This window comes from Mya arenaria, chromosome 13, assembly GCF_026914265.1.
Source record: "Mya arenaria isolate MELC-2E11 chromosome 13, ASM2691426v1".
Taxonomy (NCBI): domain Eukaryota; kingdom Metazoa; phylum Mollusca; class Bivalvia; order Myida; family Myidae; genus Mya; species Mya arenaria.
The window spans coordinates 16,077,850-16,100,497 of record NC_069134.1 but is presented as its reverse complement, the minus strand read 5'-3'; the positions used below and the strand labels follow the sequence as shown (position 1 = coordinate 16,100,497).

The following is a 22,648-nucleotide window of genomic DNA, read 5'->3' as shown; positions in this document are numbered from 1 at the left end:
ATGTATGCTTCGATATTGTCTTTGAATTCCACGATTTCAAAAACCTTTGCTAACGATATTCATCGAAAAGCTGTAGCGTGATTGGTTGATTGACATTATTTCGTGGTGCTTTCAAAGTATTTGATAAAGGTTAAAATATTCAATATGTTAAGTTTGAGTTCCTGGACGAGTTGTTAAGTTGTCGATTTTTTCTTTTTTTTCCTTGACTTGTACCAGCGCGGGTTCGCTCGCAACTAAAAGCAGATTTTCTTTTCATACTTTAATTGTATTTTTTCTACAATTTCGGAATCAAAGAGTAAACTACATAAAATATAAGTGTTTTCAGATGCATTTCCGGAAAAAAAACTATTATTTGGCGCTAACACGTGAGCGAGTCCCTTTAAGTAATGCTTATAGCATTTATTTTAATGTTCAAATACCAACGACAATTCGTTGCATGTGAAATGATAGAAAACGATCATATTTTACTGTAGTATATTTAACGAAAAGTTGACTTTCGTGGAGAAATTATAACTCAGTAACAATGCACCATTGAAAGATTATATTATTTTAACAGCAAAAGCGAATGCATAACTTTCTGTTATAATCGAAAGAGCAACAGTTTATTTATGGACTTTGTCAGAATGTCCATCGATTTATTTCCAACAAACACACAGAGTGCAAAAAGTAAATATGAACAATATCACACATTTAAATCACCATTTAAAGTCGTTTTACCACCAATCATTTGTTACGAAAGCAATTTCAATATCTACAGAAGTACATCATGAACATATGGAACGTCTGAATTCAAAAATATGGCAAACCTCTTCCCTACATTAATTTGCTTTGAGATTTTAAAACTATAAAGCTGACATAATTTTTAAATACATATAGATATATATGCTTTCCAACCCAATGAGATTGGATAAGTAAAAATAAGTATTGAATTTGAAAGCGAGCAAAAAACAGATGAAAAAACCCCCTGAGCAATCAATTATCGTTGGGAACATCATGGCGGTCAAACTCTGTGTGCTCCGTTGCTATTGACCCCCAGATTACACCACCACAGAAATGGCGACGATCACTGCAAGTGCTATTCCGGACAAGCGCATGCGCATACTGACACCACCGTCTGAAAATGGAAACAGCTTTGTTGAAACAATAATATTGTAAGAGGGGTTATTGAATCAAATATAACATAGTCTAAATGTTAAAGATATTTTGCAATTAACTTTAAGTTACAAAGACGTAACACACGTACATGTTTAAAAAGTATTATGATATTGTGCTATGTTATCTTATTTCGTTTTATTTCAATACATCGTACGGATCACACTGGCTTGTCACTGTATTTCTTATATCAGTACTGTAAGTTTGAGCGAAAGCAAACATTCGTGGGAAAAACCATATTGAAAATGACATGGATCATTTAACATGTACTTCATTATCTTAGGCGTAAAATCAGATTAACGAATGATCCACTTGCTATTTCTATGCGTAAATACTGTATGTCAAGGGGGGATATATTACGTTACAAACTGTCTAATATTACCAAGTCAGTGAGCTACTTACTGCACTCTACCGTAATGACTTGCATAAATTCAAAGTATCGTTTTAAGACGTTTGACCAGATTACATGTAAGCAAGTCAGAAAATGTACTTACTGACGTCAAGGGTAAGTGTTGCATTCATCGCGTCATTCCAGCCGTCGTAAGCGACGTAACATATGGCCTGATGCCCGTCCATCTCTGTCGTTAACGCCAGGGGAAGGTTGCTGACGCTGTTTCCGTAACCTGTTGGAAGAGGATAGACAAAATAGTTTCATTTTGATGAAATGTACACATATATCGTTTAAGGATTTGTTAACGACAATCAATAAAGTAAACAGAGAATTTCAATAAAAAATGAAACAATAATTATGGAAAAGCCCAATAACCTTATATGGCTATACTGTGATACTGCTTAATGCACAAATGGGCAATCACCCAGGTATGGCTAGCATGGATATTTATATATTATATATGAATATAGCGTATTAAGTTCTTGATTTAAATCATATTGGCGGAAAACAGCTACATTTGAGATGTATATACCGTTGTCCAAATTATCAGAAACTCACCATTAGCTGTGACGGAGTTTGTTTCGAGGACAGCGCTGGATGTCTGCTCCATCCCGTTAATGACCCAGCGGAGGTCAGGGGTGGGGCGGCCGTTGGTCGCCGTGCACGTGAGGTTCACGGTACTTCCGGCGTGAGGCTGTCCCGACCAAACGATATTTACTGCGGTCGGTAGGTCTGAAAACAAGAGCATGTTAACTGTCAATAGAGAACTGGTTAAAGGGAGCGCACACAAATAAATCAAATTTAAAAATTCTCAAGGATGTGAAAACATGACAGCATAAATTTTATTACGACTTATTCATCTTATCATCATATACATAAATCAGTAATTCATAAATGAAAAATAATGAAACAAAAATGAATTACAATTGATAGAACTATTTAGCTTCCTTATGCGTAAAATGTCAAAACGACAAAGGGAAGGAAATGCATTACACAATTATTATGTTCTATGGTACACTATTGATAATATTACATCTCTTTGTCTAGAAGCTTTAATGAATACAATGCTAGTTTCTGCACTTGGTGTTTATTTCTGACATTGAGAGGTTGAATGAATTTGTTCATACTAGGCGTATTTCTATAATAAGAAGGAATATACTCTCTCATTAAAGTTGCACTCTCACAGATTAACCATTTTAACAACTTTTTTATATATTGTCTTGGAAAGAGCAAATTTTTGCGTAAATATCTGCAAAAAATCAGATCGTAGTTTTTTATATTTCCGTTCGAAAATTTATGATTTATGGCTTAAACCGTTACTAACGGTTTAAGAAAAATGCATAAAATATCAATTTTTGAACTTTTATATATAAATCTGCGATCTGATATTTTGTCAGCAGTCTTCTATAACTGCGCTCCATAGATTTTCGCAAAAATATGGCTCGTTCCAACACAAAAAAATAAAATAAAAAAAGTTGTCAATACGTTCAATCTGTGAGAGTGCAGCTTTAGGCCACTATATACATAACTTGGATAAATAGTTTTCGTAGTATCACATTGATTTTGTTTGGCGTTAGGTTACTATTTCAAACATGAAAAAACACAAGCCTACTATTATTATCCAAACGTCTTATAATAGGATAATACAGCACACTCTTGAAAAAAGCAATCCGGTAATGTCAAACTATACGATATATCACACTCCTAGATTCATACATAAACCATTTATCTTATATATCTTCACTATTCGTGATTCTTTAATGTGGTTTCCTAGTTTTGTATAGACCCAAAACTTTACAACCAGATGACGCTGAACACAAAACCAAGGCATAGACTTCTACACACCTAGAATCCCTTATAAGGCTGAGTGAAAATGGCCGAACGTTCGACTGTCGACATTGACATGTAGGTGTAAACGACATGCGCCCTGACCAACATTTATAACATTTTCGCGACATTTATGAATGTCGTATGATCAACCGACAAAATACAGCCCCTCAGAGTTAAACATTGTTTAGTTGCCGGATGCTTGAAATTAACACATACAGACCAAACAAAGCATTGAATATCAAACAGCTAACGTGTGTACGTACGGAATAAAAGTGAAATCAAACTTACTAGCGACAGTCAGTGTAGCGTCATAGTCGGTACTTCCGGCGGTGCAGCGGTAGACACCATAGTCAGAGGTGGCGGCGTTGATGATGGTGAGGCTGTAGGGGTTATGTATGGCGTACTTGCTCGTGGATCCCAGGATGTTGTTATCAAATGTCACTGGGTTGAATGTCGTCGTCCCGTTTGCTTTCTATAAAATCATTGAACAAAGTTTGATCCAAAGATGACACATTATTGTAATATATTGAAAATGTCAATCAAAGTATTAAACTATTTTGAACACGAAGCAAATATTCGTATTAAATATTAGATAAAAACTGTTTTACCAAACCTTTTGACCAAAAAATACATGATAGAAAAAAATCAAACTTCAAGGACTACCAGATCAATAGTAGTATACGATAATCTACGACTGTTATACAAACACATGCTCCTAAAGTGTATGATAATACAAATATATATATATATATATATATGTGTGTGGACAAAATTATTTTTAACACGAATACTTACAAACTTCCACTGCACGCTCTCGGTGGCCGCCTTTCCGGTGACCGTGCACGCGATGGTGGCGTTCCGACCCTCCAGAACCGCCGTGTTCACCGGAGCTTGCGTCACCGTCAACCCTCGTACATCTGTCGATAGAGGGAGTGAAAGTTTATGCTCTAGGTCTCATATAAGTGTCTTAACCCTCGAATGATATCAGCTTTTATTATACCTTTTAATACTTCATATGTATTTATAAAACTATAAGAAATCAAAAGAGCAGTTTACATGACTTAATAAGGAGATCTTTAACATGTTAGCGACTATATGCATTCATCTCGGAAAGAAATGACAACCTCCGATACATATTTATATTTATTTTTATATTAAAAATATAAAAACTGATGTACAAAAGCAGCCTATGAATTGAACTGCAAAGTTCGATTAAGCATTTAAGATACAGAGTCTATCATTCAAAGTTTATCACTTTCAAACGACGTCGCTTTGGCGAACGACTTATGGAGAAAGAGAATTATGAGAACTTGTAGGAATTCAAACTTACCAGTGAACGCCAACACCACAAGTCCCAAGAAGAAGATCATCATCATCCTCAACTGTTGTCTGTTACTACACGTGATTAGTTACTACTCAACAAGCCAAGCTCCCTGTGCCTGCTCTGGTGATCGGCACCGCAGTTTTATACCAGCCATGCTAAGTTTGGACTAGTTTCCATGCCAACTGGTTCCATAATTAACTCGCTAATAAAGCGCGAAACGAAAGTGCCGCTCAGGTGTACTTGTCATCATCTAGGAAATCAATGTTTGCAGGTGTTGTCATTTGTCGATAAGATGTGCACATGTCCACTTGAAGATGTGTATGTTTGCTAAAAATTGTCATATCTTAATGTAGTTACTAATTACTTGACAATGTATTTTCAATCATTTTCCGACCCGACCTTGACCGGCATGACACTCTCATAGATTTACCGTTTTAACAACTTTTTTTATAATTTTGTCTTTGAATTTGCGAATTTTTGCGTAAATGTCTAGAAACCAGTGATATTAGACTGCTGACAAAAAAATCAAATCGCATGTTTTCATATTTAAGTTCGAAAAAATAATGTTTTATGCATTTTTCTGAAAGCGTTAATAACGCTTTTGCCATAAAACACTAAGAAATAGATAAGTTGTCAAAACAGTAAATCTGTGAGAGTGCAACTTAAAAAAGGTTATCATGGTAAACCCCGAAAAATGCGACACAATGATTTTCAATTCAATAACAAGTTAAAGACAAAAAGGATAATATATTATGTTTATTATAATCATTTTTTGAAATATACCTACATCTCGTTGCTATTTTTATTTTCTTTGGAAATGTGGTTTGTCGCAGCCCATTTGCAGTTTGTGGACCAGAATTTTAAGCCAAATAATAAACCTGTTGGTGTTGAGGATAATATGGATGCCAACAACAAATAAGTACATTTGGATATTGCCAGTATTAGCATTCAGTTTAGCGACGTTTGTTTGTTTGTGTTAGTGATGCCTTCAGATAATCCTAAAATTAGAAAGATAGATTCTAATGTGTTGATTTTATTTGGTTACTTTGGAATTATCTTCAATTACTTGTTCAAACATACGTCTAGCAATATTGTTTTATTTAATGATCACCATTATTTTTATTCTTGTCAAGAAAGTGAACTATGTATTCGTTTGCTTAAATGGCAATAAATCAATCAGAATGTCATTTTTTTCTTTCCAAAAACAAAGTTCAAGACTTGTACTTTTTGAACTGAGTCAATTAGGCGGGATTGAATGCTTTTAATTCGGCGGGATTGAATGCTTTTAATTAGGCGGGATTGAATGCTTTTAATTGTGATAGTCTTTAAGATGTTTCGTTCTTACCAAAACTGCATCTTGATTGTGTTGCAAAGAAGAAGGAGAAAGATTATTCAAAAGAAATGTACAACACAATACATATTTGAAATAGGCCAATATGACCCTTGATCAAATTAATGTAATACATTGGCTGATATAAACATGTATGGCGGAGTATATTTATAAAAAGGTGTATTAATATAACAATGTTAACAACCATATCTCTATAATTCAATATAACTTTCTAAGTACATGTATATCAATTATGCCATTACCATTACAGTATGTAGGTATCTTACGCTTAAAAACATACATTTTATTAAAAGCATATAATTATATACAATACGTATACAATATGTTTACATTGATTTCAGCTTATAGTTTAGAAACATAACATCTGTGTACATGTCTCTTCTATTAATGGTGTACGGTTGCCGTACGGTGTACGGTGCAGAGTACGGGAAATAGAAATACTGTCGAAGAATGCCGTACTCGCCCTCATTTCGGCTGTGGACATGGCTGGGACCGTTTTGTTCCTGATTGCAGCTGCTCTCGCGGCAGGTAAACTTGTAACTGTTATCGATAAATGATATATGTAGTATTTTTATTTTACATACATCAATAATAATAATAATAATAATAATAATAATAATAATAATAATAATAATAATAATAATAATAATAATAATAACACGGACCATGATAATAATAATAATGATAATAATAATAGTTGCTGGAAACATATGCGGACACTTGTTGTATGACCATGGTATATTTACATCAGGTAATGAGGAGAATGTATGTGTTCAAAATACTTAATAAATGAGTTGAATCTTGAATCTATACTTCGTAAAAATGTGTAAGGTAAAAAATAAAATGATAATGACATATGATGAGATTTAATTCAGAATTTAACTTGCTATAATGATACTTAATTAAAAATCGGAAAAAGTTAAAGTATTGATTCTATTTTCATAAAATTACTTGTAGTGTGGCTGAGGTGAATAAAAGCAGTATAGTAAGTAGATGTTGTGATAAGGTTAATCCATACCTACGGTCATCACTGCCTGAATAATCCCAACAGTCATTCTCACAGATTGGCCGAGTTTACCATTTTTTTTTTTTTTGTCTCAAAATCAGTTTACTTTGGCATCAATACTTTCATTTCAATCATATAAGGTAACTCACAAAAGAACAGATAAATTGGTTGGAAAAGTACCGAAAATTTCATTATTTGTAAAGCGTTAGTAACGCTTTTAGCCATAAATCGTCATATCATAACCGTAGAAAATCGAGCGTAGGTATTAAAAACTGCGATCGTTTATCAGAAGTCTTATATCATCGGTTCTCAGACTTCTACGCAAAATATTGCTCATTCCAAGACAAAAACAACAACAACAAAAAAAAATGTTGTCAAAACGTTCAATCTATGAGAGTGAAGCTTTAAATACGCTTCAATAAAATACTCAAATATAAATTTCACAATTTTATTTAAATAAGCCTAGCCCTTTATGTTAAGACTTGTCGAAACGAAATACGATTAAAAGCGCACAATATAGGTTGTTTTTTGTTAATTTTCAATGCAGTGTCATGTTTAACTCAATCGACTTAAATGATCAAAACATATTAGCGATATTTTGGAATAATTCAATTAGGGAATTCGTGGCCACGTAGCTTTTAATTATTATTTTAATAGAGGCAAGTATTTTTACCTGTACACACACCATATGCGATGTATTGCTTTGTTTTGATCATTAAAGCTGCACACTCACAGATTTATCGTTTTTCCAACTCTTTTATTTTTTGTCTTGGAATAAGATTTTTTTGCGTAAATACCTGCTTACCGGTGATGAAAGACTGCTGACAAAAGATCAGATAGCAGATTTTCATATTTCTATTACAAATTGAATGTTTTATGGCTTGAACCGTTACTAACGGTTTGAGAAAAAATCCATAAAACATCAATTTTGGGACGGAAGTATAAAAAGCTGCGATCTGATATTTTGTCAGCAGTCTTGTATTTTAGGTTTGCAGATATTTACGCAAAAATTTGCTCGTTCCTAGAGAAAAAAATAAAAAAAGTTGTTAACACGTTCAATATGTGAGAGTGCAGCTTTAAAGTAAAGTGAGTTGAAAATGATAACACATTCAAATAGAAAATGCATCGACCTACAGTTTATGCCTTTAAGACAAGTGTTGTATAATAATAATACTAATAATAATTCTTTAAAAAAAGTCGAAAAAGGTATTGATGGTGACCAACTGAAGAGGTACAATTAACGAACCGACAGACGAAAAATCTTAGTCGGCTTTCATGACCATTTCATTTGTAAGAATACCTTTAAAATACACTTTTTTCTTCTCTTATGTAAACGAATCTGCTCCATGTTCGTAATTACTACAGCTCGATTCTCCAACGTGATAAAACAAAACAAATATTAAAGTGAAATACTTACAATGAGATTTCTTTTGATAGTTGAATACATAGATAGAATTGAACTAAAAATAATATCCTGATTGATTATACACGCGGGGGCATTGACGTTGTGAAATAAACGTTCAAAATATTTATAAACAAAACATGCGTATTTGTTCACGATACTACTACTATAAGTCTTTACAATCTCAACAACACTAGTGTGTACATATGATAAAAAACTATTGTTTGCATTTTGTCGCAAAAGCATCTCAACATACACGTCTCAAACCTGCCACTTGATGCTTATTTTCGTTTTCGATAAGCTCTTAGATATAAAACGGGTAAATAGAGAGAGCACATGCTTATAAATTATAGTACGCAACACTGAACGATAGGTTTGATCATTCTAATCAATATTTTGTATATCCTTTCTTTGATAATTATACACTTATATTATTAAAACTGTTGTACTATTAATACTATTCCTTGTATAATATATCATGTTTCTCTAAAATACATTTTATATAAGTAATTGTTTTTCCCCAGCGTGTGGCGCGGTACGTGTGATCCTGCCGCCGACAGACATGGCGCGTGTTGTCGGTTCAAACGTCACGTTAGCGTGCGTTGTCTCTGACCGACAGCCGTTAGAGAGCGTCCAATGGAAACACGTAGGGACATCTATTCATTTGTTAAAAAGTAAATATATTTAATGATATATCTTAATCAGTGTTTTTCGAACACCTCAATGGTTTCTAAAATACTGATCAAGAAATGAACCAGTATGGAATACACCAGGAATGTTAGAAAATAAACGATCTAGTTGCCACTGGTGATTTTGTTGCGTTGTTGTGTTTTTCATGTTTTTTTTTCCTTATATTATAGCAACCGGTTAACAGTGACGCAATCAACGCCTTAACTTTTAACGAGAACGTGTTGTCGAGTCATGCGAAATACAGTGTAGTGTGGACGTACAATCTGACGGTGGCCAACCTGACACACGCGGACACCGGACTCTACCGCTGCACTGCCGGCGGCCGCGACCACGACGCCATCCTAACTGTAGTTGGTATGGTTGGCTCCTTGTAACATAGTCATTATAAAGCGCCATATGTATTGCCATTGTTGAGAGTATTGCATGGCTACTTACTTCTAACGCCATCAATTCGTGTTACGCTAATTTCCGTTCTATGAATATAAAAAATATTATGTTCTTACATTTTACATTTTCTTGATAACTCATTTAAACAAACGTATGAATTCTACAAGATCTAGAATGCGGACATATCAATTTACATAACAATGGTATTATATTTCATTTAGTATTCTATAAAATTATTAGGTGGTTTGGAATGCATGCTTTAAAAATAAGACTGTTATTTGATAGTAACTATTATTCGATAAGTTTATGCACTTCTAATTGACAGCACACCTTGTATAAACCTTGTATTCTGACAGACCTACCCGCCAACGTGACAGTGGATATGTCGGGTGAGGCATTCATAGGGGAGCGACACAACCTCACGTGCCACGCATCCAGTAGCTTTCCTCCACCGGAAGTCACGTGGCTCGTCAACGGTGTGGACATGACAACAGTCGCAATCACTGAGAGTACCTTACCCACAGTCGACGGTAAGTTGTTTAAGATGCACTCTTACTCCCAAATACGATTTTCTAGAAATAAAACAAATGTTTTGATATACTACAAAGGATGAACACATGTCGAAAACAATGGAGTTTTGTTTGAAAGAAAGGTGCAGGAAATCTCTATCTTCTATGAGACTATAGAAGACCACAGCAAATCTTTTATCACTTACCAAGCATTTTATATCGTTATGTTTTCAGCTATTAAATATACGATTACGATCTTGTTATCAGTAATTAATGTTTTACATGAATGCATTATTTAGTAAGTAGTAAATGGTGTATCACAATTTTTCATGTTTGTTAAACATGTGTATGTATTGATTTTGGATAAGAGTGTCACTTTAAGCGTAATAACAAAGGATGACGCTTATTGAAATTAAGCTATACAGTATGTTTTCATCAACAGTATTGTTTTCATGAGATATTCAAACACGAAATTGCATGAAGATCTAGTATACTAAATTGTATATCAGTTATATGTATTCAGTTTGAGTACAAACATATCATATTAACGTTATCAAAACATGAGCAGGATACGGAGAGGTGTGGAGTTACCTAACCCTGGATTTGGACAAGTCCATGAACGGACGGCTTGCGGAGTGCGTCCTCTCATACCGGGGCTGGGATAACGCCGTGAGAGCCACGTTCACCATACAGACACGTACGTTACTGCTACAGTACATTGGCAACTATTACAACTCCGGGGTTGTGCTTTTGGTCAAATACTAATTAATATCAATCCGATGATTCTGTTTGGGTGATCAGTGTTAATTGCTTATGTTCCAGTTAAATGTACTTGACAGATAGTTATGTCACACGACTGCTGCAACCCCCCCCCCCCCACACACACACACAACCCTCAAGTTAAATGTCGTTTTAAATAACTTCTGGAAATTGTACTTCGGTTTATAAATAACCAGGGGGCAATTGTTACACACGATTACTTTCAGTGTATCGAGGTGGCTACGCGAATTCTGGGACCGTTTTCGACAATCCTGGCGCTATCTTGTTCCCCGGAGCTTCCAGCCTCACTTCCGGTACAGAATCGTCTTTTTCCGGTAGGAATGTCTAATGATGACATTTTCATTTGCTAGCTTCCGCGTGTCTACGTTATATTTTGTAATAACGTACATCGAATATCCGAATGCATTGCTAGATACACCCGCCTTTGTTAAACAATAAAGTTAAGAGGACACCAGTATTAATGATCTTAATTATTGGACGTTTTTCGGTCAATTGTCAAAATGATTTGCCCAATGTCGGGGATTGACTAGTGAACAGTTGACAGGCTTCGGGCAATTTCCTTATGGTATTTTCACGACCGACAGCAATAGCTTTGACTATTGACCGACTCGCAATTCACTTAGTGTTTCTATTACATAACATCAAAAGTATTCACAAACATAATTGATCATGAAAGTGCATTGTGTGCCAAAAGGTGTAGCGGTCGCCGGCAAGTAGTACTGTACATTTTATTTCAAAGTGACTTCCTTGTAACTAATTTATTATTGGCTGTCAGACTTTTCAACCCCAAGAATTTTCAACCTCTTTGGCATTTGTTCAATCAAAGACATTTTAACCCCTTTTCATTTCAACCCCTAAAAATGCTAAGACTCCCCCCCCCCAAAAAAAAAAAACAACACAAAGACTTTTCAATCCCTAATAAACGAAGACTTTTCAACCCCTTAATTTCTCACCTAATTTAAGATGATAACTACAACAATAAACAATTTATTTTTAAAATTATTTTTAAAATCAAGAATATATTAAGAATAAAAATATATCAAACAGTTAAAACAATACATTACAAATATAATGTCATGTAATAATATAATATAATATAAGGAAGGTTTTTAAACTACAGTATGAAGTTCTTTGTACCTCGAAACCCCCCTGTACACTTTAAACCAACTAAATTTCGCAGTGTTTGGAATCGGACAGAAAAATACTATCGATTACCGCTTTATGAAAACAATCAACGATCGATTATGAATCGATTTAATCATTTCCTCATTACCATTGGTCATCATATTAAGGCATCCAGTCTGAAACGCTACATGCGCCAGTTTTAAGCACTAATGTTCCCTTACACTTTTGTTTGTACAGATCTTTGAATAAATTACATTATTAATTCAGAACACGACTATCATTTAGTGTTTACAAGTTACTATTACAGAACATGAGACCACAGGCTCTATTTTTTGTTTTACATTTAGTATTGAATACATGTGTAATTGAACACTAAGGAAGATATCAATTTCTTTTTAATAATCTGTCAGTAACAAATACAACAAGAGGTTAAATATTCTACATGTTTTCAAGAACATTTTCTGTCAGAAAAAAATGAGAAAACTAAATTCTTACATGGTAAGAAGCAAACGGTAACATGTTAAAATCACTTTTAAACCACGAACATGAGAAGTTGAGAACAAATACTTTAGCAGTTAAATTACAAAGAAAAGAATATGATTAGATAACTTAACATAGTAACACCCTAACATTTCAACATTAACTAGCATTAACCAGAAAAAGAAAATTAGTCGGTAGCGGCTACGTCCCTTGTTTCTATAATCGATTGTTCAAATTTCATTATCGATTGTCGCCGACGTATGCCTTTCCGATCAATTGTCGATTATAATCGATCATCGGCACAACTCTGAAATTTCGGCTCTGACGGAGGCAAAACTTACGTCCCTAAGTTACGCCCCCCTCTAACGTGACTCCCTGATCGCCCCTGATATGGTACAATACTTTCATTTTCAAGGTCAAGGTTACGGTGCCAACCGCACGGCTACGGGGTCACGTGGAATGTTCCTTATTCGGTTCCTGAAGCAGTCAGCCACAGAAAACATCAACTGGGAGCTCCAGCAGTTCCAACCATAGTCAACCGCCGCCCGGACAGATTAAACAATTGAAATTAGACACATTACCTCAGTTTTTATTACAATTTTCTCCAAAAAAAAAACACCCATAAAATTAAAAAAGACAGCAAACAGTCCTCACATTGAACAGGGGGAATTTTCAACACCTGTATTCTTTAAGTACTACGACAACTCAACCCTTGCCCATTTTCTAACACTTTTAGGTAGAATAGCATGTATTATAACTAAATTATTTAAATCTCGTTTTGAATTATTAACTATTATTAGAAAGTACTGTGTGTATTTTATATTATTCCAATCAATCTTGACTGTAATTGTTTACGTTTGTTTCTGTGTAACCATATGTAATGGACATATTTCATTATCTTAAAACTTTCTGAAATGTACATACTCCTTTACTATGTCATCGTCATTATAGAAGTGTCTATTGGCATAATGATTTTAGATTTTAACAAAAATAATCAGTGAGTAAGATGATAATAGGGTATGTTTTACGTAGCTTTCTTTTGGTTCCCACAAATAAAAAAAAACACTAAGGAAAACAGTAACCTATTTCCAATGCACAAATGTTAAACGATTATGTATAATTGCAATATGAGGCAGAGCCATACCTGTTTGATTTTAAAAAGGAGATGCATGAGAACGAACCAAAAATAATTATACATTATAAAAAAATCTCCATACATTTAGACAACATCTTTTTATATGAAAAAGCAATACTTGTTTCAAAATTTTATTATACTTACAATTCTACTTTAATGGTTTTTGTTTTAATAATTGCGTTTAGTTGTTTAGTATCTTGGATTGGTCAGTGTGCCGTTCTAACTGCAATCGGGGCCAACATGTTCTTCCAGCCATCGGTGTCAATAATGTTCTGACAGCCATCGGGGCCAACACTGTTCTGACAGCCATCGGGGCCAACACTGTTCTGACAGTCATCGGTGCCAATACTGTTCTGACAGTCATCAGAGACAACACTGTTCTGACAGCCATCGGTGCCAACACTGTTCTGGCAGCCATCGGGGTCAATACTGTTCTGACAGCCATCGGGGCCAACTCTTTTCTGACAGTAATCGGGGCAAACACTGTCCTGACAGCCATCGGGGCAACACTGTTCTAAAAGCCATCGGGACAAACACTGTTCTGACAACCATCGGTGCCAACACTGTTCTGACAGCCATCGGTGCCAACATTGTTGTGTCAGCCATCGGGACCAACATTGTTCTGACAACCATCGGTGCCAACACTGTTCAAACAACCATCGGTGCAAATACTGTTGTGTCAGCCATCGGTGCCAACACTGTTGTGTCAGCTATCGGTGCCAACACTGTTGTGTCAGCTATCGGTGCCAACACTGTTGTGTCAGCCATCGGTGCCAATACTGTTCTAAAAGCCATCGGGACCAACACTGTTCTGACAACCATCGGTGCCAACACTGTTGTGTCAGCAATCGGGACCAACACTGTTCTGACAACCATCGGTGCCAACACTGTTGTGTCAGCAATCGTTGCCAACACTGTTGTGTCAGCAATCGGTGCCAACACTGTTGTGTCAGCCATCGGTGCCAACACTGTTGTGTCAGCCATCGGTGCCAACACTGTTGTGTCAGCAATCGGTGCCAACACTGTTGTGTCAGCAATCGGTGCCAACACTGTTGTGTCAGCCATCGGTGCCAACACTGTTCTGACAACCATCAGTGCCAACACTGTTCTGACAACAATCGGTGCCAACATTGTTCTGACAACCATCGGGACCAACACTGTTCTGACAACCCTCGGTGCCAACACTGTTCAAAAGGCCATCGGGACCAACACTGTTTTGACAGCCATCGGGGACAACGCTGTTCTGACAGCCATCGGGACCAACACTGTTCTGACAACCATCGGAGACAACACTGTTGAATTGTTATTTGTTTAACAGATATTCTGCATTTGTATATAAGAATTTCATGATTTTTTAAAGGTGTTACACCTAAGATATGTAAGAAATAAATAAATAAACGTTTAAACAAATTCAACTTTATGTGTTTGCGTTTCTTCTTCATTGGATGATCATGTATATGCTAACTGTGTACACACACCTTTTATTTGACACAATGCTTTCAAAGTAAGAAATGACCCACCTACTTGTAGCGCTTAATTACTTATTTTTACTGGCTTGTTTGCAATTTCAATTAAAAAATATTCCTCCAAAAATTGTTTCAAACACAAAATTAAGAAAACTTACATTTTTTTTTATTAATTAATAATATCTTCTTCTGCAGAACATTTTCAGCGATTTTTTTTCTCATTTTTGCATCAACTAGGTGGTTTTTTTTCCATTTCTAAGTATTTTATTACATAAGAATTGTAAAAAAACAAACAAGTTTTCTATGCTTCAAGGTCCTTAGAAACAAACAATTAATTTATTGCGTTACATATAAGCAAAATATATTAATCTAAAATTGGCGGCCATGTTGTCCGCCATCTTGAAAATTTATTTTTGCCAGAGAGTTGGAGTAAAAAAACAGATTTATTAAAAGAAAAATGATGGAACTTTGTTATAAGAGACATTTCAAATCTAACATGTGCACTTTTTGTACCATGGGAGCCCTACAAAGCATTCTAATTTCAAAAAAAAATATCAAACACTCGTAAAATCATCCAGAGAAAAAGGAAAATAAATCAACAGGTGTTGGCTAGTGTGCTGACTGAGTCATGTGTTTGCTGGTGTGCTGACTGAGTCATGTGTTTGCTGGTGTGCTGACTGAGTCAGGTGTTTGCTAGTGTGCTAACTGAAACATGTGTTTGCTAGTGTGCTGACTGAGTCATGTGTTTGCTAGTGTGCTGACTGAGTCATGTGTTTGCAGGTGTGCTGACTGAGTCATGTGTTTGCTAGTGTGCTGACTGAGTCATGTGTTTGCAAGTGTGCTGACTGAGTCATGTGTTTGCTAGTGTGCTGACTGAGTCAGGTGTTTGCTATTGTGCTGACTGATGTATGTGTTTGCTATTGTGCTGACTGAGTCATGTGTTTGCTATTGTGCAAACTGAGTCAGGTGTTTGCTATTGTGCTGACTGAGTCATGTGTTTGCTATTGTGCTGACTGGGTCATGTGTTTGCTATTGTGCTGACTGAGGCATGCGTTTGCTATTGTGCTTACTGAGTCATGTGTTTGCTAGTGTGCTTACTGAGTCATGTGTTTGCTATTGTGCTGACTTGAGTCAGGTGTTTGCTAGTGTGCTGACTAGTCATGTGTTTGCTAGTGTGCTGACTGAGGCATGTAGTTGCTAGTGTGCTGACAGAGTCATGTGTTTGCAAGTGTGCTGACTGAGTCATGTGTTTGCTAGTGTGCTGACTGAGGTATGTGTTTGCTATTGTGCTGACTGAGTCATGTGTTTGCTATTGTGCTGACTGAGTCAGGTGTTTGCTAGTGTGCTGACTGAGTCATGTGTTTGCCAGTGTGCTGACTGAGTCAGATGTTTGCTATTGTGCTTACTGAGTCATGTGTTTGCTAGTGTGCTTACTGAGTCATGTGTTTGCTAGTGTGCTGACTGAGTCATGTGTTTGCTAGTGTGCTTACTGTGTCATGTGTTTGCTAGTGTGCTGACTGAGTCATGTGTTTGCTATTGTGCTGACTTGAGTCAGGTGTTTGCTAGTGTGCTGACTAGTCATGTGTTTGCTAGTGTGCTGACTGAGTCATGTAGTTGCTAGTGTACTGACAGAGTCATGTGTTTGCAAGTGTGCTGACTGAGTCAGGTGTTTGCTATTGTGCTGACTGAGTCATGCGTTTGCTATTGTGCTGACTGAGTCATGTGTTTGCTATTGTGCTGACTGAGTCATGTGTTTGCTAGTGTGCTGACTGAGTCATGTGTTTGCTAGTGTGCTGACTGAGTCAGATGTTTGCTATTTTGCTTACTGAGTCATGTGTTTGCTAGTGTGCTTACTGAGTCATGTGTTTGCTAGTGTGCTGACTGAGTCATGTGTTTGCTAGTGTGCTTACTGTGTCATGTGTTTGCTAGTGTGCTGACTGAGTCATGTGTTTGCTAGTGTGCTGACTGAGTCATGTGTTTGCTAGTGTGCTGACTGAGTCATGTGTTTGCAGGTGTGCTGACTGAGTCATGTGTTTGCTAGTGTGCTGACTGAGTCATGTGTTTGCAAGTGTGCTGACTGAGTCATGTGTTTGCTAGTGTGCTGACTGAGTCAGGTGTTTGCTATTGTGCTGACTGATGTATGTGTTTGCTATTGTGCTGACTGAGTCATGTGTTTGCTATTGTGCTGACTGAGTCAGGTGTTTGCTATTGTGCTGACTGAGTCATGTGTTTGCTATTGTGCTGACTAGGTCATGTGTTTGCTATTGTGCTGACTGAGGCATGCGTTTGCTATTGTGCTTACTGAGTCATGTGTTTGCTAGTGTGCTTACTGAGTCATGTGTTTGCTAGTGTGCTGACTGAGTCATGTGTTTGCTAGTGTGCTTACTGTGTCATGTGTTTGCTAGTGTGCTGACTGAGTCATGTGTTTGCTATTGTGCTGACTTGAGTCAGGTGTTTGCTAGTGTGCTGACTAGTCATGTGTTTGCTAGTGTGCTGACTGAGTCATGTAGTTGCTAGTGTACTGACAGAGTCATGTGTTTGCAAGTGTGCTGACTGAGTCAGGTGTTTGCTATTGTGCTGACTGAGTCATGCGTTTGCTATTGTGCTGACTGAGTCATGTGTTTGCTATTGTGCTGACTGAGTCATGTGTTTGCTAGTGTGCTGACTGAGTCATGTGTTTGCTAGTGTGCTGACTGAGTCAGATGTTTGCTATTTTGCTTACTGAGTCATGTGTTTGCTAGTGTGCTTACTGAGTCATGTGTTTGCTAGTGTGCTGACTGAGTCATGTGTTTGCTAGTGTGCTTACTGTGTCATGTGTTTGCTAGTGTGCTGACTGAGTCATGTGTTTGCTAGTGTGCTGACTGAGTCATGTGTTTGCTAGTGTGCTGACTGAGTCATGTGTTTGCAGGTGTGCTGACTGAGTCATGTGTTTGCTAGTGTGCTGACTGAGTCATGTGTTTGCAAGTGTGCTGACTGAGTCATGTGTTTGCTAGTGTGCTGACTGAGTCAGGTGTTTGCTATTGTGCTGACTGATGTATGTGTTTGCTATTGTGCTGACTGAGTCATGTGTTTGCTATTGTGCTGACTGAGTCAGGTGTTTGCTATTGTGCTGACTGAGTCATGTGTTTGCTATTGTGCTGACTAGGTCATGTGTTTGCTATTGTGCTGACTGAGGCATGCGTTTGCTATTGTGCTTACTGAGTCATGTGTTTGCTAGTGTGCTTACTGAGTCATGTGTTTGCTATTGTGCTGACTTGAGTCAGGTGTTTGCTAGTGTGCTGACTAGTCATGTGTTTGCTAGTGTGCTGACTGAGGCATGTAGTTGCTAGTGTGCTGACAGAGTCATGTGTTTGCAAGTGTGCTGACTGAGTCATGTGTTTGCTAGTGTGCTGACTGAGGTATGTGTTTGCTATTGTGCTGACTGAGTCATGCGTTTGCTATTGTGCTGACTGAGTCATGTGTTTGCTATTGTGCTGACTGAGTCATGTGTTTGCTATTGTGCTGACTGAGTCAGGTGTTTGCTAGTGTGCTGACTGAGTCATGTGTTTGCCAGTGTGCTGACTGAGTCAGATGTTTGCTATTGTGCTTACTGAGTCATGTGTTTGCTAGTGTGCTTACTGAGTCATGTGTTTGTTAGTGTGCTGACTGAGTCATGTGTTTGCTAGTGTGCTTACTGTGTCATGTGTTTGCTAGTGTGCTGACTGAGTCATGTGTTTGCTATTGTGCTGACTTGAGTCAGGTGTTTGCTAGTGTGCTGACTAGTCATGTGTTTGCTAGTGTGCTGACTGAGTCATGTAGTTGCTAGTGTACTGACAGAGTCATGTGTTTGCAAGTGTGCTGACTGAGTCAGGTGTTTGCTAATTATAACTCGAAGAAACATTTAAGCGCAGTGTTATCTATCCATTCAACAGAAACGCGAAAAATGCTTACGTTTAAGTTGTAAGATACCATGAAAAGGAGCATGTTTAAGAAAACAAATTACTGGCGAAAATGTCTGTTTTAAAGCCTAAGGCCATCACTTTCATGTGTTTGCTATTGTGCTGACTGAGGCATGCGTTTGCTATTGTGCTGACTGAGTCATGTGTTTGCTATTGTGCTGACTGAGTCAGGTGTTTGCTAGTGTGCTGACTGAGTCATGTGTTTGCCAGTGTGCTGACTGAGTCAGATGTTTGCTATTGTGCTTACTGAGTCATGTGTTTGCTAGTGTGCTTACTGAGTCATGTGTTTGCTAGTGTGCTGACTGAGTCATGTGTTTGCTAGTGTGCTTACTGTGTCATGTGTTTGCTAGTTTGCTGACTGAGTCATGTGTTTGCTATTGTGCTGACTTGAGTCAGGTGTTTGCTAGTGTGCTGACTAGTCATGTGCTTGCTAGTGTGCTGACTGAGTCATGTAGTTGCTAGTGTACTGACAGAGTCATGTGTTTGCAAGTGTGCTGACTGAGTCAGGTGTTTGCTATTGTGCTGACTGAGTCATGCGTTTGCTATTGTGCTGACTGAGTCATGTGTTTGCTATTGTGCTGACTGAGTCATGTGTTTGCTAGTGTGCTGACTGAGTCATGTGTTTGCTAGTGTGCTGACTGAGTCAGATGTTTGCTATTTTGCTTACTGAGTCATGTGTTTGCTAGTGTGCTTACTGAGTCATGTGTTTGCTAGTGTGCTGACTAAGTCATGTGTTTGCTAGTGTGCTGACTGAGTCATGTGTTTGCTAGTGTGCTGACTGAGTCATGTGTTTACTAGTGTGCTGACTGAGTCATGTGTTTGCTAGTGTGCTGACTGAGTCAGGTGTTTGCTAGTGTGCTGACTGATGTCATGTGTTTGCTTGTGTGCTGACTGAGTCATGTGTTTGCTAGTGTGCTGACTGAGGCATGCGTTTGCTATTGTGCTGACTGAGGCATGTGTTTGCTAGTGTGCTGACTGAGTCATGTGTTTGCTAGTGTGCTGACTGAGGCCTTCGTTTGCTAGTTTGCTGACTGAGTCATGTGTTTGCTAGTGTGCTGACTGAGTCAGGTGTTTGCTAGTGTGCTGACTGAGTCAGGTGTTTGCTATTGTGCTGACTGAGTCATGCGTTTGCTAGTGTGCTGACTGAGTCAGGTGTATGCTATTGTGCTGACTGAGTCATGCGTTTGCTAGTGTGCTTACTAAGTCAGGTGTTTGCTAGTTTGATGACAGAGTCATGTGTTTGCTAGTTTGCTGACTGAGTCATGCGTTTGCTATTGTGCTGACTGAGTCATGCGTTTGCTAGTCTGCTTAATAAGTCAGGTGTTTGCTAGTGTGCTGACTAAGTCATGTGTTTGCTAGTTTGCTGACTGAGTCATGCGTTTGCTAGTGTGCTGACTGAGTCATGTGTTTGCTATTGTGCTGACTGAGTCATGTGTTTGCTAGTGTGCTTACTAAGTCAGGTGTTTGCTAGTTTGCTGACTGAGTCATGTGTTTGCTAGTGTGCTGACTGAGTCATGTGTTTGCTAGTGTGCTGACTGAGTCATGTGTTTGCTAGTGTGCTGGCTGAGTCATGTGTTTGCTAGTGTGCTGACTGATGTATGTGTTTGCTATTGTGCTGACTGAGTCATGTGTTTGCTATTGTGCTTACTGAGTCATGTGTTTGCTAGTGTATTTACTGAGTCATGTGTTTGCTAGTGTGCTGACTGAGTCATGTGTTTGCTAGTGTGCTGACTGAGGCATGCGTTTGCTAGTGTGCTTACTGAGTCATGTGTTTGCTAGTGTGCTGACTGAGTCATGTGTTTGCAAGTGTGCTGACTGAGGCATGCGTTTGCTAGTGTGCTGACTGAGGCATGCGTTAGTGTACTTACTGAGTCATGTGTTTGCTAGTGTGCTGACTGAGTCATGTGTTTGCTATTGTGCTGACTGAGTCATGTGTTTGCTATTGTGCTGACTGAGGCAGGTGTTTGCAAGTGTGCTGATTGAGGTATGTGTTTGCTAGTGTGCTGACTGAGTCAGATGTTTGCTAGTATGCTGACTGAGTCATGTGTTTGCTAGTGTGCTGACTGAGTCATGTGTTTGCTAGTGTGCTGACTGAGTCAGGTGTTTGATAGTGTGCTGACTGAGTCATGTAGTTGCTGGTGTGCTGACAGAGTCATGTGGTTGAGTTAGTATGCTAACTGAATCGTTTCGTACTAATGTTTGGACTGAGTCAAGTGTTTGCTTGTATTGTTTTGTTTGGAGTGTATGTTTGTGCATCCGTTACCATTAACAATAGCATATTCAGTATTTGGTACTATAACTTACCTCTGTAAGTTTACCGACATTCAAAAGTCATTGGTTTAAAATCATTACGTTTGTTTATGTTTTTCTGTAAAAAAAATTTTTTGCACGTATCACCTTTCGTTTTTAATTGTGCACGTGTAATGCAACATAATATATTACAAATAGCTTAACATTTAAAATCATATATACGCACAGCCGGTAGTCATCAATGCACCAGATGGATGCAAAGCGTTTTATAAATAAGACGTTTATGTTCTTAATCCGATTCCATAGGTAAGAAATGATCTCCGCGAGATTAATTCTTATTTCATTATTAAGATCTACCGCGAGCTTTGATTATAAAACATTTATTTTATAGGCGACTTTATACGACAAACGAATGCCAACACAACCAAATATGGCTCTGAACTGGTATCAGAAGCTATTGTGTTCATTCATGTACGTGAAGTTAGCGGCCTAGCGGCCTAGCGGCGTGAAGTTAGCGGCCTAGCGGCCTAGCGGCCTAGCGGCCTAGCGGCGTGAAGTTAGCGGCCTAGAGGCGTGAAGTTAGGGGCCAAGCGGCCTAGCGGCGGCCTATTTGTTTTCTCTATTTCTAAGCAATTGTTAATGCGTTTTATTTAAAACAATGATAAATCAAAGTTTTTTATTCATACAGTTACATAGCGGCCCTAAATTGTTTTAAGGCGGCTTACTTCACGCCGCTAGGCCGCTAACTTCACGTACATTGTGCCCCCACAAAGTGGCGGCATATAGGGTTGCCCTTGTCCGTACGTACGTACGTCTGTCCGTACGTACGTACGTACGTACGTACGTACGTACGTCCCGAAGATTGTTTCCGATCTAATTCTTGAAAACCGTTTGTCCAATCCTCACCAAACTTTAAACACATGTTTGTGACCATAATATCTTGATCAAGTTCGATAGTCATGGAAATCGCTTTAGTCATTTAGGAGTTACGGCCCTTTTTTGCCAAAAATTCCCGAAGATTGTTTCCGATCTAATTCTTGAAAACCGTTTGTCCAATCCTCACCAAACTTTAAACACATGTTTGTGACCATAATATCTTGATCAAGTTCGATAGTCATGGAAATCGCTTTAGTCATTTAGGAGTTACGGCCCTTTTTGCCAAAAATACTTGAAAAATATATGTTTCCAATCTAATTCTTGAAAAGTATGTGTCCAATCCTCACCAAACTTTACATACATGATTGTGACCATAATATCTTGATCAAGTTCGATAGCCATGGAAATCGCTTCTGTCATTTAGGAGTTACGGCCCTTTATTTGCAAAAAAGACTTGAAAAATACGTCCCGAAGATTGTTTCCGATCTAATTCTTGAAAACTGTTTGTCCAATCCTCACCAAACTTTTAACACATGTTTGTGACCATAATATCTTG

General features: G+C 37.7%; 3 protein-coding genes across 3 annotated transcripts; 2 read left to right on the top strand and 1 right to left on the bottom strand.

Annotated features, from left to right (window-relative positions):
* Positions 1-941: 941 nt before the first annotated feature.
* On the bottom strand, positions 942-4,749 carry LOC128215070 (immunoglobulin superfamily DCC subclass member 4-like). Its single transcript, XM_052921796.1, has 7 exons — positions 4,704-4,749; positions 4,169-4,290; positions 3,637-3,845; positions 2,468-2,490; positions 2,102-2,275; positions 1,647-1,775; positions 942-1,114 (listed from the first exon to the last, which is right to left on the bottom strand). Exons 1-7 carry the CDS (start codon positions 4,747-4,749, stop codon positions 1,038-1,040), a joined length of 780 nt encoding a protein of 259 aa, XP_052777756.1. The 3' UTR covers positions 942-1,037.
* A 1,781-nt stretch (positions 4,750-6,530) lies between these two features.
* Positions 6,531-9,520, top strand: LOC128215069 (uncharacterized). Its single transcript, XM_052921795.1, has 3 exons — positions 6,531-6,576; positions 8,981-9,102; positions 9,317-9,520. The coding sequence occupies exons 1-3, from the start codon at positions 6,531-6,533 to the stop codon at positions 9,518-9,520; spliced, it is 372 nt and encodes a 123-aa protein (XP_052777755.1).
* A 325-nt stretch (positions 9,521-9,845) lies between these two features.
* LOC128214883 (uncharacterized) lies at positions 9,846-14,886 on the top strand. The gene is made up of 4 exons (XM_052921586.1): positions 9,846-10,063; positions 10,611-10,739; positions 11,029-11,136; positions 12,843-14,886. The coding sequence occupies exons 1-4, from the start codon at positions 9,916-9,918 to the stop codon at positions 12,959-12,961; spliced, it is 504 nt and encodes a 167-aa protein (XP_052777546.1). The 5' UTR covers positions 9,846-9,915; the 3' UTR covers positions 12,962-14,886.
* Positions 14,887-22,648: the final 7,762 nt, after the last annotated feature.